General features: G+C 42.9%; 1 protein-coding gene across 3 annotated transcripts in view; it reads right to left on the bottom strand.

Moving 5' to 3' along the window:
- SEMA6A (semaphorin 6A) overlaps positions 1-18,118 on the bottom strand; it is a 361,125-nt gene that overhangs the window by 119,673 nt on the left and 223,334 nt on the right. For all 3 annotated transcript variants that reach the window (XM_060235561.1, XM_060235562.1, XM_060235563.1), the window contains exons 4-6: positions 7,092-7,152; positions 4,437-4,499; positions 3,578-3,679 (exon numbers count right to left, since the gene is read on the bottom strand). In XM_060235561.1, the coding sequence (XP_060091544.1) occupies positions 3,578-3,679; positions 4,437-4,499; positions 7,092-7,152 (226 nt within the window). The remainder of the gene's footprint in view (positions 1-3,577; positions 3,680-4,436; positions 4,500-7,091; positions 7,153-18,118) is intronic.

The raw sequence follows: 18,118 nt of genomic DNA, 5'->3' as shown, positions 1-18,118 counted from the left end.
CATGCAGTGATACATTTTTGGGGCCATGACAGCTTGAACTGTTATGGGGACCCCTTCTCAACCAGCAACAATAAGGCAACATCCAACAAAGACCTTGTAAGGATATTGAGGCCCAAATAGCTGCGAACAGGGTGGTGGGGCGGAGCCCTTAAAAATGGGCCATACAGTGAGTCCCTTCCCACCAGCAACAAGGTCCGGGTCAGGGGTTTTTTTTGTAGCAGGAACTCTTTTGCATATTAGGCTACACCCCCCCCCCCCGATGCAGCCAATCCTCCAAGAGTTTACAGGGCCTGCTGTAAACTCCTGGAGGATTGGCTGCATCAGGGGAATGTAGCCTAATATGCAAAGGAGTTCCTGCTACAAAAAAAAGCCCTGGTCTGGGTAATCACTGTTATCTCCTTCACTGGGGTTGTTCCATGGCAGATCACTACAAATCTTCTAAAAATTTAATCATTACATCTCAGATTTTGATTAAAATCGCTGTACTGCAAGGGTGGCCAACAGTAGCTCTCCAGATGTTTTTGCCTACATGGCTGATGGCTGGGGCTGATGGGAGTTGTAGGCAAAAAACATCTGGAAAACTACCATTGGCCACCCCTGCTGTACTGCGTTATCTTACATGTCAAAGTCACTGGTGTGAATAAAAATTTCCCAGGCTATGCCTTATAGTTTTTGAGTTACGGGGGATGAAAATTAGGGAAATGTTATATACATGTATGATGCATTCTAGAACGATGAAATAAAATATAGCAAAGATCACAACTGGGGGTTTCAGGTGCTGCAAGCCCCCAAGAAAATTTTGAAATTTGACCAATTACAGGGACATTTGACCAATTACAGGGCCATATGGAAAGGCTACTGGAGCATATTCTAAGGTCAATATTAAGTACTTCAACCCATTGGCCTTTCCCCTTTGTAAAGCACTCAAGGTGACTTAAAACAACTACAAAGTCAATGATGACAGCATTAAAATCGGCTCTTCAGCCATCCTGCAGTGGAGGATGGTGGGAGAAGGCAGATACCTCTGATGGAATGACTGAGAGCTAGATGGTTTTTGAAGTTATTTTTTAAAAAATCATTGTACATAAATGGTAGAATCTCAAAAATCAGGAAAAAAATGCTGAAAAAGGCTTTCATTGGGCACAAAGATGGGTTTGGAATTACAAGTGTATTACCTGCCACTACTATGATACTATTTATAATTCTCTCCTCTATTACCCTTTTAAAACAAAGTTCTTGGCAAAATAGTCTGGCAAGTACTCCACCTAAGCCTATGAATCTTGGAAGCAAAATCCATTGTGCAAGATACATATATGTAACCTTGCTGACAACTGTCCATGAAAACTGTTTCAGAGGGTAACTGTGTTGGTCTGCAGTAGAATGGTTAAATCTGAGTTCAGGAGCACCTCAGAGACTGACAAGATTTTTGGGGTATAAACTTTCAAGAGCCAAAGTTTCCTTTATCAGGTATCTTATCTTTTTTTCCCCAAAACAATTTTTATTTAAAAATAGTTGTTACTCTATAATGACTCATACAAAATAGTGACCTTAATGACAACTTCAAGAGTCATGAATATGATACAAAAAACCATTGAAAATCAAGAACATCAAAGGGAACTTACCCAATACTGTGTCAGCATTACAAGAAAGTGGAGATTACTTTTACCCTAAAAATCTTGTAAGTCTCCGGGGTATTACTTAGGGTTGCCAATCTCCAGGAGATCTCCCAGGTTGGAGATCACCCAGATGACAACTGATCTCCATGTGATAGAAATCAGTTCACCTGGAGAAAATGGTCACTTTGGAAGGTGAACTCTATGGCATTATACCCCACTGAAGTACCTTCCCTCCCCAAACCCTGCCCTTCTTAGGCTCCACCCCCAAATCTCCAACTGTTTCCTAACTCAGAGCTGCCAAACCTAGTGCTACTGGACTCGAATCCAACTGTCTATGAAAACTGGAGTTTTTCTAAAAGTTCATTTTCTTCATCTCCTGCATCCACTGTGCATGCACCTCTGAAAAGCAGAAAGAATTCAGGATTTTTTGAAGTGCAAGTTAGATACTGTTAGCATATAGACCCAGTTGAAAGTTTTCACAAATGCTGAGTGAACATGGCTGATGCTATGATATTTAACATGTGACAATAAATCCTAATGTGGCAGTTGTTTTATGGCTGCTTCCTCTTTCATTTGTGACATTGTTTATAGAAGTCACAATCCTGGATTGCTTCCTGGATTTTTTTTTTGCTCTTGCCTTCAACGACAGTAGAAGTGAGTGCTGCAACACCTGTTAATTAAATCTTCTCTGCTCCCAAGAGATGATCTACAGAGGTTCCTTGGGAATCAGAGAGATTATAAACAGTACTCTTCAGCCTGTTTCAGTTTCTAGGAGCCTGATTTAACTCCTATTGATATAACTAGAGATTCTTGGAATGATTACAGGTGGATTTAGTTCAAGATTTCAACAGCCAAAGCTGAAGAAGTGAGCAAAGGTCGAATGTCACCAGAGTAGGGAGGGGAGTTAACTGCAGGTATCAACACCCGCTGTAGTCAGAGGAGATTTAGGTAGACGACCAGTTTCAGTGGATTATTGCTGAGTCTACTTCAGTTTTCAGAAAGCCAGTCTTCTTTTGCCCTGAACTCATTATTGGATGCATTTGTAACTGCTGGGCTGGGTGCAGCACCACAGCCAGCCTCTTCCTTCCATAGGTTAGCTGAAAATCTGAGTTAGTTGAAAATATTTTGCTTCAGGCATCTACTTTTGGGTTTGTCAGGTTGAACGTTTTAATTAATAACAACTGGGGAATAACTGGAATGTATCAAGCTGTAAGACACACTAAGTATGAAGAGATTTACACAGCAACAAATGCATATTTGAAAGGGTTATGAAACTGCTTCAGGCACACCTTCTTTCCAGATCATGGCTAAATGTGTCTGATGGAATCCAAAACCTGCAGGAGTCTGATGCATGCATGGAGTTCCATATAAGCAGAAGCTTCCATTGGAGTGCCGTTCATTTCAGAGTTGCTGCACCTAACATACCTCAGCATTTTAGTTAGTAAAGACTTTAAACTTGAACAGATACACTAGTTAATCTCACATGGAAGCCTTGTCTTACTTTTCTTCACAGTACTTAATGTAAGAAAAAGTGTGAGTGGATTTCTGATCATTCAAACACAGTTCAATTGAAACTACTGCTTTTTGGATTTCAGTTTTTTTTTTAAAAAGTAGTCCCCTGTGCAAGCACCAGTCATTTCTGACTCTGGGGTGACATAGCTTTCACAACGTTTTCACAGCAGACTTTTTACAGGGTGGTTTGCCATTGCCTTCCCCAGTCATCTACACTCCCCCCCCCCCCCATTTTACCGATTTCAGAAGGATGGAAGGCTGAGTCAACCTTGAGCCAGCTACCTGAACCCAGCTTCCGCAGGATCGAACTCAGGTCATGAGCAGAGCTTAGGACTGCAGTATTGCAGCTTTACCACTCTGCACCATGGAGCTCTTTGGATTTCAGTACATCATGGCAATTTATGCAATATTTCTCAGATGGCATATGTTCATAAAAATGCAATACATACCTTATAAGTTCTGCAGGAGGGGCTGAAGGCATTTGTCCCACAAACAAATAACGTATCATCATTTTTTTTAAGGAGAACCTTAATAAAGTTATGACATTCATCCTGGAAGAAAATAAACTTTTTTTTTGAGCAAATGTGTTACAAACATTCTTGTTTACACTTGTACAAGGTAATGTCATTGCTGGGATTAGAATAAAACTTTCTACAGCCCTAAGATCTACTGTGGCTGTTATTTCATAAATCTTTTTGAAAAAAAGCCACAAACTGCCTTCCATCAGCATTAAAACAAACTGGCTATTAGAAACATGCTGTACCTATGGCAGTCTTCACTGTTTTTGATTAAATGAATGCTTTTGAATGGCACTATACTTTCTTACCCTATCACAAAATACCAGCTTAGTGAAAGAGCTCTGGTGAGGTAAAAAGAATGTTACAGAAAAAAAAGGTTTTGAAAAAACCTCTAGTTTGTCTAGAGTTAATAACATTTTACATTTGTCTAAGAGCACTCTAGAAAAAGAGGCCCACACACAGAGACACAACATTATGTCAGTTCCCAATGGAAAACAGACAGTAGTGTTTAGCTCTTCAAAATAGCATCGAACAGTGTCAGTATACCTTGCAGTCCCAAGGTGCTCCTGTGTATTTCATGATGTTGCTGTGTCTGCTGTCATAATGTTTCATCACATTAGAAGCAAACTATTTTTTGCAAATTAAAACCTTCAATAAGCTGATTGGAAAAAGCAATTACTAGCTAAGAAGTGAACGATGTGATCCATTTTGCATCACAGAGAGTGGTCCGAGACAACAGTCAAAGAACTGAACAAGAGTGGCAGCTGCAAGAGAAATGAAAATTGCCCACCTTATGTTTTCCCTTCATTCTGCAGGTATCTACATCAGACTGTCTGGATTTCCACGTCAATTTCTGCCAAGATCAAGAAAGAAATCAATTAGAGCCCAGAGGTGGTTGTGTTTGATTTCCAAAGGAAGAGTCCCCTAGGGAAAACTAGCTGCTGAATATATACTTATTGCAATCTTTCTGCACTCTTTTGCCATGATTAATTTATCACAATAGTGGAAGACTATGGATGCAGAACACCCAGCTTAGGTTTTGGCAGCTATCTGTTAAAGCAGAAAAATACTACAAATCACACCAAGAGGTAATAGAACAAAGTTTGAGTCCAGTGGCACCTTTAAGATCAACCAAGATTTATTCAAAGGTATGAGCTTCCATGAGAACACTCACTTCCTCAGATACAAAGAGGTTGAGCAGCAAATTAGCATACAACGTAACAAAGATGTTTCGACAGATGCAAACAAGAATAACAAGCTAAGTTTATAAGGTCTCCATTGTTCGGATTTGATTCCAGGGAAAAACTGGAGCAAATGAATACATCAGCATTGGAGATAGATGTGTAAATGCATCCTTCTTAATCATGGATTGCTAGGAGTAATTAACCGAGAGCTTATTGTTATGCTCTATCTGCCTCCTCTCAAGTTTTGTTCTACAAATCAACACTGCTACCCCCCTTTATATGTTAAGATGCAAACATTTAAAAATGGACACACAACAGTGAAGTATTTCCTTATCTTCTTATTGCCCCTGTTTAGTCAAACTACTACTTTTAATGCTATGGAGCCTACTTTTTAAAAAAAAATAAATCAAAGATGCACCTGGCATATTACCTGGATCCATTTGTAGAACAATGGACAGCTGACCAGCTGAAAGCATTCACAGACTGTGAGAGTCTCCTCCTATCTGAGTCCTGTCAGTTTGATTTGTGAAAATAGTTCTGTTTGAAATCTTTGGCTGAAAATAAGTTCCAGATTGACTATTTGTTGCTCTATAAATTGGGTTTAGCTAATAAGCAGCCCAGTTTTGAATTACTCACACTTAAGAGGGAGGAAATATTGAAAATTGGATCCATTACTGTCTAAGTAGTTGGGTGTAATAGCAATGAGCAAGTAAAGTAAAACCTCATTAAAATGCTTGGGGCTCTTTAGCTTGGAGAAATGTCGACTGCAGGGTGACATTATAGAGGTTTACAAGATTATGCATGGGATAGAGAAGATAGAGAAAGAACTACTTTTCTCCCTTTCTCTCAATATGAGAACTTGTGGACATTCAATGAAATTGCTGAGCAGGTGGGTTAGAACTGATAAAAGGAAGTAATTCTTCACCCAAAGGTTGATTAACATGTGGAATTCACTGCCACAGGAGGTCGTGGCAGCTTCAAGACGGGATTGGATAAGCATATGGAGCAGAGGTCCATCAGTGGCTACTAGCCACAGAGTATTGTTGGAACTCTCTGTCTGGGGCAGTGATGCTCTGTATTCTTAGTGCTTGGTGGCGGGGGGGGGCACAGTGGAAGGGCTTCTAGACCCATTGGTGGACCTCCTGATGGCGCTTGGGTTTTTTGGCCACTGTGTGACGCAGAGTGTTGGACTGGATGGGCCACTGGCCTGATCCAACATGGCTTCTCTTATGTTCTTAAAGGTCTCCTGCACTGCTTGGGAAATGAAGTTTGGCTTCTATATGGACAAGAAAAGAGAGGGAAACTGCGGAGGGTTCTTGTCTCACTTGCCCATCTGAACAAGTGGCTGTATTTAACATCCCAAATCTATACATTGCAGTAATAATAATCTTCATCTTCCTGTCAGAAACCCTGTGATTGTCAGGGATATTGTGTTCCCAGATCCTAGCCCACTGAAACATCCTAGAATGTCGGACAGTTTGATGCTGGTGTTGCATATATGAGCTCTTGGAGCTTTCCTTAGGCTTTCTTGGACCCACTGAGGATAACTACCACCAAAGATGGTTCCACTGAAAAATCTGCAAGACAGGGTGATAGTTCCCCCTACAGATTCAGCTTGGTGGCCTGACCCTGTATAAAGCAGCTTGATATGTTTTAAAAAACAACACAATATTTCTGTTTTCATTTTGCTTTTAGTTTATTATGATTAGAATAAGTTGATTAGTGAAACGTCAAGAGAATTTTGTCTTGTATATTTTTGCTTGATTGTCCTGAATAAAATGTTGGTGGGATTTGCCTATTAAAAGGATTATACTGTAGACAATTAATAGAATAATAGTTCAATGAAGCTGCAAAATACAAATGAATAAGTAATTGCCGTTGCCATTGTTTTACACATGGTTTTTTTGTAGAAAAAGCCCAGCAAGAATTCATTTGCATATTAGGCCACACACCCTTATGCCAAGCCAGCTGGAACTGCATTCCTGCTAAAAAAAAAGCCCAGAGTAATTGATGGATTATTTGCCTATATTTCCATGCAGATGCTTTGGGAGATGTCATTTACAGTGATAAGTCAACAACTGGAAATCCACAGTAGACTGGCAGCTCTTCCAGCTTTCCCCAGTGTGATTTATATTTGCCATCCTCTGATCATTGCAATTTCAAGAGCATTGTTAGAAAACTGTGTGGAACAAAATCTTTCCTCTTTTATCCCATTTTCTTTTCTAGTGTCACTGGTTTCCACATGACAGAAAGCTACTCACTTTGCTAAAATGAATTTCTTCTGTATGTGATGTGTCCATATCAACAGTATAAATATGGTCCCTGTAGAGAAAAGGAAAATATTGAATACCAACAGAAACTCAGTTTATTTTTTTTGCAGAAAAAGTTATTTGTGATAAGATAAATAGTGGTGAAAGGGGAAAAAATACCAAAAAAGCTTAGAGGTGTACCTTCTGTTTCCCTTGCTTTACAGAACAAAGACCAACAAATCTTAAAGTCATAACTAAATATACACATTTTCCAATGATATATTTTGTAAATCATGCAAAATTATGCATAGGTGCTTGCCCACTTTAAGCGGTGGAAGGCTAGTCTCAGTGAGGTAAATAAAAGGGACCAGAGACAGTGCAAATAAAATGCTAGTCAGACAGGCAAAAAAGGACTATGAAGAACATATCACAAAAAACATCAAGAACATCAGAAATACATTTTTCAAATATATTAGTGCAGGGGTAGAATTCTAGCAGGAGTTCCTTTGCATATTAGGCCACACACCCCTGATGAAGCCAATCCTCGAAGAGCTTACAAAAAAGAGCCTTGTAAGCACTTGGAGGATTGGCTACATCAGGGGTATGTGGCGTAATATGCAAAGGAGTTCCTGCTAGAATACAACCTCGCATTAGTGGCAGAAAACCAGCCAGGGAGGCAGTGGGGCCCTTGGATGACCAAGGGGTAAAAGGATTACTAAGAGATGATAGGGAAGAGGCAAAGAACCTGAATGCATTTTTTGCTTCTGTCTTTACTATGGAAGATGAGAGGTGCTTGCCCATTCTAGAACTGCCAGTTTCGGGAAGGGTGTTGAAAGACCTGAGTCAGATGAGACAGAAGGTCCTTAGATTGATGGGCAGATTGAAAACTGCCAGATCACCAGGCCCAGATGGCATACATCCAAGAGTTCAGAAATAACTCAATTGTGAACTTGTGGATCTTCTAACAAAAAAAAAAATGCAATCTATCATTAAAATTTGCCTCCATTTCTGGAAGGCAGCTTATATAACCCCCATCTTTAAAAAGGTTCCAGATCTGGGAACCGAACCTTGATACTGGGAAAGTTGGTGGAATACATTATTAAAGACAGAATTAGTAGGCATGTTAATGAACAAAAGCTATTGAGGAAAAATCAGCATGGATTCTGTAAGGAAAGATCTTTTCTCATTAACATTAGAGTTCTTTGAGAGGGTGAACAAACATGGGGACAAGGGTAACCCAACAGATGTTGTTTAACTAAAAAGCTTTTGATAAAGTTCCTCATCAAAGGCTCATAAGTAAACTCTTTAGTCATGGGATAAGGGAACAAGTCCTCTTGTGGATTAAAAACTTGTTAGTTAACAGGAAACAGAGAGTGAGTATAAATGGGCATTTTTTACAGTGGCGGGTGGTAAATAGTGGAGTACTGCAGGGCTCAGTACTTGGTCCAGTGCTTTAATGATTTAGAGTTGGGAGTAAGCAATGTAGTGGCTAAGTCTGCAGATGACACTAAGTTGTTCAGGGTGGTGAGAAGCGGAGAGGATTGTGAGGTGCTCCAGAGGGTTCTGTAGAGGCTGGGCGATTAGCATCAGTGTGGCAAATGAGATTCAATTTGGGCAAGTTCAAAGTAATGCAGATTGGAGCAAAACATCCTAACTATAAATACATGTTGATCAGGTCTGAACTGGCAGAGACTGACCAGGATAGAGATCTTGGAGTTGTGTAGATAACTCACTGAAGATGTCAACCCAGTGTGCAATGGCAATAAAAAAAGGGCAAAAACTATACTGGGGAAAGGCACCAGAAGCAGTCCTGCAAATCTGGTGCCACTCACTCAAGTCCCCCCCCACCTTGAGTCACTTTTCCCATTGCAATTATACTGGGAAAAATAACTGATTGCTTTTTTCCCATCACGGGGGAAAAGGGACCTCTTTGGGTTCTTCTAGAATTGGACCCCCTGGTCCAATCTTGGGGGTTCTGTGGGAAAGAGGCTCCTGTAGCTGCCCTGCAAATATGGAGCCTCTACCTCAAACCCCCTCCCTGAACTGAATGCACACCTCTAGTTAAGGCTCTTTTGCTCAGGTAAATGACGACTGTGGGGTGACATGACACAGTTTTACAGAACTATGCATGTGCTAGAGGAGGCAGAGAAAGAAGTACCTTTCTCCATTTCTTACAATACAAGAATTTGAGGGCACTCAATGAAATTACTGAGCAGTAGTTTTAGAACAGTTAAAAGGAAATACTTCTTTACCCGAAGAGTAATTAACACGTGAAATTCACTGCCACAGAAAGTTGTGGTGGCTACAAGTATAGACAGTTTCAGGAGGGGATTAGATAAACATACGGCACAGAGATCCATCAGTGGCTATTAGCCATATGGTATATATGAAACACTATGGGTGTTTTCGCACTCACCTTCAGCCGGCGCCGCGACCCTCTTGACGACGGAGGATCTGTGCTGATTTCCCACACGAAGCGCTGGAGCAACCAGAAGAGCCGCCAATTTCCGGCGCGAAGCCCGCTCAAGCGTTTTCCTGCTTCTTGGCGATTTACGTTTGAGCGGGCTTCGCGCCAGAAATTGGCGGCTCTTCTGGTTGCTCCAGCGCTTCGTGTGGGAAATCAGCACAGATCCTCCGTCGTCAAGAGGGTCGCGGCGCCGGCTGAAGGTGAGTGCGAAAACACCCTATGTCTGGGGCAGTGCAGTGATGCACAGTACTTTTGGTGCTTGGAAGGCAACAGTGGGAGGGCTTCTGGAGTCTGGCCATATTGGTGGACTTCCTAAAGGCACCTAGTTTTTGGCCACTATGTGATACACAATTTTGGAGTGGATGGGCCATTGGCCTGATCCAACATGGTTTCTTTTATGTTCTTAAATTAACAAAGGCTGAAGACAAGAATTTAATGGATTCACAATCCCAATAACTAACAAGGTGATTTTCCTAAAGTCTATTTTAAAAATGCTCTGTACATGCCCTGTGCAAGTGCAGAGTTCCCTATCTATCAAGTTTCAGGGGATAGCCTTATTGGCCTGTATAGAAGATTTAAGTCCAGTCACACCTTTAAAGACCAACAAGATCTCCATAGTATACATTTTCTAAAGTCAAAGGTCCCTTTGTCAGATAATTTGTCAGGTATCTGATGATACCTGACTCCTGAAAGTCTATACCCTGGAAATCTTGTTGGTCTTTAAAGATGCGATTGGACTTGAATCGTACTTCCCTATATGTCTAGATGACTTGTAAGACTGCACTCCTTAGGATTATGGATGATGGCTATGATTCCAATGACTTCATAGCACATGTGAAGGTCCTACTGCACATGAGAAGCACTACTCATGCAGTGGCTTTCATGCTGTCCTCTATATACAGATTTTTTTTGGTCAAAATAGGGGATTTCTGTGCAATGTCAGTCTTTTCCCAGTGCATAAAGGGCTATGTGCCATATCCCTATTCCAACAGAAGTAGCGCACAAAAGTATATATGTATCTTTTATAAGCTTACTTAGATAAAGTTTTGTAAGGATCTTCAGATAGTATTCAGTGTGCCATTGTTAGTTATCCAAGGTTACAGAAAGGTTAAGGCTTTATTCATTCTTTTTAAAAGGCTATTTCCCCAATCTCAGTGGAGATTTTTTGACTGACAATGTGAAGGCAAAAGGCTGACAGCAACCAAATTGTTTCCAGAAGTCATTCTTCTTTTGCTACATCTATGGCCAAATTAAGCTTGAAAATTTGCCTGGAAAAATGAATGTTTAACATGAATTGCTTGAGTTCTCATTCTTAGTCAGTGGAGAACTGGGTTCTATTTTAAAGTATCTGCCCTTTTCTTTGGAAATACGAAACAGAACACAGAAGCTCAGGTGCCACAATATATTCTTCTTTGCGAAGCAGAATACAAAGGTGTTTTTTGTTTTAAAGATCAGAATACAACATACTTAATCAAACCTTGAAGAAACCTCATTGAACTGAGAGCAAAGAATCAAGTTGTGATTTTTTAAAAAAAGATACATGCCATCTCTTTCATTCTTCTTGAAAATAATATTTTCCCTTATAGTATAGCTGAAGTAAATGATCTAATGCTTTGAAAAAGTCTGCAGAATTCTGTTGAAAGTTTCCATTTTAGAAGACTGTTTTAAAGACTGTTCCATTTTAGAAGTCCCTGCTGTCAATATTAGTGATGTTTTATCAGACTTGGGGAAACCAAGGTTAGCCATACTAACTAAAGCAGACCCAAAACATTTCTTGCTGCAAGATGAATAATAAGTAACGTTCTTCCCCCACAGAGAACAGGAGCAGTGTTGTTAACAGAATCTAGCTTTTAAGATTTTACTGTCAGCCAGCACAATGGAGCCAGTTTGCTTTGTAAGATGCCAAGGTGAGGAAGCTCTGTGCATATATGTTTCTTTCATTTCTGCATGTCCAGTCTACAGAAGAAACTGTCACTTACAGCCCAGACAGGTTTAATGTACTGCCAATTATTTGCTGGAACAGTTGTTATTAAGGATACAGTGATCAGAAATAGAACTAGAATAGAACTACCCATTAGTTTGATTTGAGCTTTATGGGACTCACAGTGCAATCCTAAACAGAGTTATACCCTTCCAAGCTCAATGAAGTCAAGATTGCACTGGTAGTATTCTCCCCCTCCATGAGATATTTTCACTATTGTTCTGCTGTTGAAAAGTAGACCAAAAATTTGAATTGTAAATGAAGTGATTATTATACACTGGCAATGCCTCAAAAATGTTCCAGTTGCCCTCTTTTAGCACAGCTCTCTGAATATGTTAATTGCCAGTAAAAATGAAAGCTGTAAGATTTCAAAATAGGCTTGGGTTGCTAAGCTCCATTCTAACTGTGCTGCCTTATAATGACTTAGTGACTGGTTTGCCGATCAATCCAGAAGGGAGGAAAGACTAGTTCCTGGGTCTATCTGAATGAAATTTGATTTCTAGATAACTAGAAACCATTTCCCACATGTGTTATTTAAACCACAGCTGCTCATACAATGGCAATATCAGAAGCAGTACTAGTTCTGCTTTCCTAAACTAATAACAATAAGGCACTGTGCTATTCTGTGTTCCTGGCTGCTGCTTAGCCCCCACTACCTCCTGCCTGGAGGATCTGTATAGCTCTTGCTAATTAATTTATTCTTACACAAATAGACAATCCTAGCACTTCTATTTTCCCCACCTCCAGTCAGCAGAACTAGAGATTGTTGCCATGGCATAATCATGTGGAGGAAGGAAATTTAAATAATGCTGGCTCCATTTTGACCTGCTGGCCACCCGTTGCAGTCCTTAGCTGTGCACAACTGCATGGGATTCAAGTGGGGGTGCAACAAAGCATTCTGAAAGTGTCTATGAAGAATGACAGTTTATTCAAAAGTACTGCAAGAGAGGAAGGCATAATGCACATCAGCAAATTTGTGTGTGTTTGTGAAGCTGCCAGGAGGAATGTAGTTGAGAGAACATTACATTTTTGGAAGCTATAAATGGAAAAGTTATTTAACCACTCCAACTTTGCCTGCCCATAGTGTCTGTCCCTAACCAAGGTTTTCCCCAATGGTGTCAGACTCGTTAGACTCCCCTGATGGTGGCTTATGGAATACAAATATACAGAGCAGGGGTGGCCAAACTTGTTTAACGTAAGAGCCACATAAAATAAACGTTAGATGTTTGAGAGCCACAAGACATGAATGTCAGATGTTTGAAAGAAGCAAGACAGGAAGGAAGGAAGGAAGGAAGGAAGGAAGGAAGGAAGGAAGGAAGGAAGGAAGGAAGGAAGGAAGGAAGGAAGGAAGGAAGGAAGGAAGGAAGGAAGGAAGATAGATGGGGGAAGGGAGGGGGAGAGAGCTGTGGAAAGAAAGCAACTTTAAATGCATTCTAAGAGACAAATGCCTTTTCCAAGCCGACCAATGGCGGTAGTGGGAGCTTCTAGAGCCACGCAATATATGTGAAAGAGCCACATGTGGCTCCCGAGCTGCAGTTTGGCCACCCCTGATACAGAGCCTAGTGAACCCAGTGAACACTAACCAGCCAAGGCCAGTTTACAATTTAATGACATGAAGTACTCTAACGAATAACTGCATCCTTTAAAGATTTCATGTAGGAGCTATTTACCAACTCAGAAAAAAGACACTTTACGGAGATTTCTTCAAACTTGCTACCAGTCTATGAGCCTTTCTATACTTTACTCTTACTTTTTGTTCTAGGTCCAATGAAGCTGTGGCCTTCCAATGAAGCATCACTACCCCAAATTATGGGCTCGCAAATGCAGCACTGCTGTGGTGGAATAGCTGCACTCCTGCTTTTGAAATAGAGTCAATTGGTATTCCAGTGATGCAGACAGAAATGCATAATTTACAATGAAATAAAATAAATTAAACATTGCTTTCCATTGAGGGGTGTGGGGATGTGGGTGTGAGGAGAAATGGGAAGGAAATGGTGCTAGATGTGGGTGAGGAGATATGAAAATCTCCACTTCTGTCCATACTATGACCAAACCTATTTTGGATAAAACCATTCACTACTTTTCACTATTTGAAAAGTAAAAGGTACATGAAATAGTGAAGCCTCACTAGAGGAGACTTCTGCAGCCTTGCTAGTGTTAGCCACTTTTGTTTCAAAGGCCAGACCAGTAGTTTCCGGTTTTTCTGTTTTCAAGGAACACTTTTTACATAAATTGCCCATTCAGAAACTTCTGCACAATACAGAGACTCTGGGATATGTTTTAGGATGCAGGGCAATAATGATGGACCTGGTACATCACACAAAGCCAAAATTATTAATGGTGATATGTGTGGAGAACCCATAAATAAATAAAAAGTGGACTGCACAGTTGAGGGAAACCTCTCTTTCTCTATCTTTACTTCACTGGGCTCCATCATCTGAAGCATTTATCTTGCAGTTAGAGTTGCCAGTCTACAGGCTGGAGAGGGCCTGGAGATCGCCTGGAATTACAATTGATCTCTAGACTACAGAACTCATTTCCATTGGAGAAAATGACTCAGCTGAAGAGTGGACTCCATGGAATTATACACAGATGAGATCCCTCCCCTCCCCAAACACTGACTTCTTCTTCAGGATCCACCCCCAAATCTCTAGAAATTTCCCAACCTGGAGTTGGCACGCTATTCACAGTCAAGTTTAGTTCTGATACTGGAATCAGGTGAGTCAAAAACACTTTGAAAAACAGAATGTAGCAAGGTTTAAAAAGGAAAGGGCAGGCTTCATTCCCCTCACCCTTTGACCAGTTTCCTATAAAGTTAATACATGCCGTCCTTCATTTTACATCTGACTATGGACTCTCTCCATGTCTAGACTGGTTCTGAATGTTACCCGTAACATGTTGAACACTACTCTGAATCTGCACATTGAGCAGCAACATCGTAGGGTTGACATGCTTCGGGTGGTGGATGGAGATCTCCTAGGATTACAACTGATCTCCAGGCAACATATATATACCCTGGAGTAAACTGTCACTTTGAAAATGGACTCTATAACATTATACCCTAAATTCTACCCTCCTTAGGCTCTGTATACCAAATCTCCAGGTATTTCCCAACCCCGAGCTGGCAGCCCTAAACATCGATAGGAGCCAGCAAGCACTCTAATGGCTATACTTGTATTTCCTGATTGGAAAATTGTGTTACTTTTCACCTGTGTCACAGACACTATCCAACAGAAGTTTGTTACATTCACACATGCACAGTTTGCACAGTATTCATGTGTGCTTAGGAGGACGGACATGTCTGCCAACCCTATGTGTGCTATTGGAAGTTCATGACATTAAGGCTAAGACTCACTGCAGTACAAAGAGAGCTGCTCCACAGAAAAGCAATTTTACTGACTCCTTTTGTGACCCTCAAAATCATACTTCTGTGGGTTAGTGGACATTGGGTTCAAAGTGCAGGAATGCAATGAGTGCACAGTCAGCAAAAATTGCCTTCTCCCTCTTCTATGAGCAGAAGGACCTAGTGTGAGCAAAATGGGAGGTTAAGATTCAGGCCTGCATTTTCATGATGACACAATATAATGATTTAAGTCTTGGAGAAATGCCACCTTCTGCAATCCCTGAGGACAACAGATGGATAATGCCCACAGAAGTATATTTGCTATGCTATGAATATACCAGTATCATCTGAAAGCTGCCCTTTTGTTTCCACATGATGTCTCAGTCAAAGGAGCATTACATTTAGGGGCATTTTCAAAGAGTTAGTGGAAGATCAGAAATGGCCTTCGGATGCTTTTTGCATAGTGGGTGTCGTGCCTGCCCCTGACCCAGCCCTTGCTAACTCAGAGCAGGAGCCACCTGAAACTGATCAGGCCACACCGGGCCCTAGCTCAGCCCCCGCCCTTGCTAACTCAGAGCAGGAGCCACCTGAAACTGATCAGGCCACACCAGGCCCTAGCGCATCCCCTCCTGAATCACCACCTCCTGTAAGCCGGCTACGGGAGAGGAGGCGACAGGAGTTCAGAAACAGACGGAGAGATGCACGCATGCGTGGGAGGAGAGATCTCAGCCCGGAGTACTAACAAGTTAACAAGCCAGCACAGTATATCTGTAACCCTGACCTCAAGGCAAACTGTGCTGGCAACGAATGACCCTCCTGGGACGTGACTACGCTCTGCACCCTCTTGCTTGCTGCGAGAACCCGTGTAACTCCTGACCCGGCCTGAACCTTGGACTTGAACTTCTGGACTGTGACTTTGCTTTGTGGACTGACCTAGGTAATTGGCGTTGTTTTCTCTGGCTTCCGACCCCCTGCATTCCTGTGACCAAGCTTTCTGTCTCCTCCTTCGGCCGGACTGATTTACGGTGTTGAAATAATTGGACTGTTTAACGACCACCCCTGCGCTCCTCCCCAGCCGGCTGACAGAGTTCTGGCCAGCTGCCGGACATTGGCAGCCGTCGTTCCTTATCTGCAACCCGGGACCTGACAGTGGGTCACTAGGCTGTTACCTGACACATTCTTATGCTTGCAAACTGCAGTGTAGCTGCTAGGCTGCATGAGCAGAGTTTGCTTCCCTGGAAGGGAAGAGTCAGGGGGCACCCATTTCGGCTCCTTCATCTTGGCAGACGATCGGCTGAGGCTGAGGCTTTTCTTTTGTTTTTGGTTGGATGTCGGGGTTTGTTGGGGCAGTCGACTGGGCAGCGGCGGGTGAAGCGTTGGCTGGAGCTTTGGCTGCAGTGCTGCAGGCTGGTGGCAGCATCGGAGGCGGTGGAGGATGTGGCGCTGTCCTTCTTGAGTCTGCCTAGGGTTTGGGGTCTGCTGGAGCAGGGGTTGTGGAGACCAGGGGTTGGTCTTTCCCCTTTTAATTTTTGAGGGTGTGGGTCTGTGGGGCAACCTGGGTTTTTTATTATTGCCCTTGAGGTTGGCAGGTGACTATTTTGGAGAGCCTCCCCCTCCCCCCCATTTTTCTCCTACTGGAGACATTGGTGTGCAGCAGAGGCTTTTGTGGCCATTTTGAGTTCCCTTTCTTCTGCCAGGGGGAAGCCATTTTAGAGTGGAGCTGCAGGAGGCCATTTTGTGGTCTTGTGCTTGCTATTTAGATGGCTGGTGGAAAAGGGTCGGGCAAGCCCAAAGGAAAAAAGCCAGTGCCTAAGGCGCCCAAGGCTCCTGCGAAAAGGCCACCACCGCCGTTATCCTCTTCTGATGGGAAGGGTGATATGGTGGTTGATTCCAATATTGCCTGTAGATTGAGAGCATTGGAACAGGCAGCATGCATCCTTTCTCCAGGTGGGGAGGATGGTGTGAGGCCATCTAAGAAGGGTAAGCAGGCGAGTATTCTCACCAGGCTGTCTATTCTTGAGGGCAGGTCTGGTGGAGTCGTGCCTGGCAGGGACGCTGGCCTTTGCGGTCCGGATGTGGGTTTGATGGCGGCTGGAACATCGGGGGTCGGTTTGCCATTGGTTCCTGTTGGATTCGGAGGTAGGTTGGGTGATAATTTACAGGCGGGGCCTGGGCAGGTTTGGCCATGGGGAGCATGGGGGCCTGCTTTGGTGGCTGGGCAGGGCGCTTCCATGTCAAGCGTCGGGGGCGCCTGCCTCCTCTGCGTTGGGCGCATTTCAGAATTGGGCTTGGCCATGTGGGCAAGGCATTCCTAGTGTGTACCCGGGCGCAGGGCATCCTGGCATGGCTGGTTCCTTTATGGGGGCACCCTCAACATATGGTATGGTGCCTTTTGCTGCTTTGCTGCTTGGGGAGGTTGCCTTGCCACTGGGGGACCACTTGCTTCCCGCTGCTAGGGAAAAAATATTAAAAGGGGAGTAGGTGGATATTTTTTCTCTTCTCTTTCGGGAGGTTGAGAAAAAAGACAAGGAAGAATTGGATGAGAAATAGAAGGAAAAATTGAAAAAACGGAAGGTGGACAGGACCTGGGCTAATTGGCTTCCTCGGTTCTGTATTCATGCCGGGGTGATTGTGAGGGCGCAGCCGTGGCGGGCAGCATCCCTGTTCCAGTATTTGGACATAATTTATAAAGGCTATATGGCCTTTAGTGGACCAGCCTGGTTACAATGTGACCAGGAATTTAGGATGAGGGCTGCACTGTATTCGTCCCTTCAGTGGGATCTGATTCATCAGCAGCTTTGGCTGCAGGTTATGTCCCCGGCTAGGCCTAATCTGGGTGATCACTCTGATAGTGGTCACTTGGTGAGTAGGTCATCCACATCCGCTGCTGGTTCATCAGGCTCTCCCCGCTGTGCAGCGGGGCAGGCGGTTCAACCCCGCATGCTCTGCTGGGAATTTGGATCCCTGGGGGTATGTAATAGGAAGTTGTGCCAGTTCAAGCACGAGTGCCCCATGTGTGGTGCTTCCTACTCATTTGACAACTGCCCTAGAGCCCGTGGGTGTAAAAATACGAAGAAGCCTGGCGGGAGCGAAGGTGCTTTTCCAGTTAAGAAAGGGGCCCAGCTTGATAAGGATGGGACCTCTTGAGCAGTGGCTATCGAGGTACCCTCGAAGGGTTGATAGTTTGTATTTGTTAGAAGGTTTTAAAGTTGGGTTTAGGTCCTCGAGTTCCGTTTATGTCAGGAAAC

This window comes from Heteronotia binoei, chromosome 4 (genome assembly GCF_032191835.1).
Source record: "Heteronotia binoei isolate CCM8104 ecotype False Entrance Well chromosome 4, APGP_CSIRO_Hbin_v1, whole genome shotgun sequence".
Lineage (NCBI taxonomy): Eukaryota > Metazoa > Chordata > Lepidosauria > Squamata > Gekkonidae > Heteronotia > Heteronotia binoei.
This window is presented reverse-complemented; position numbering and strand designations above follow the sequence as displayed.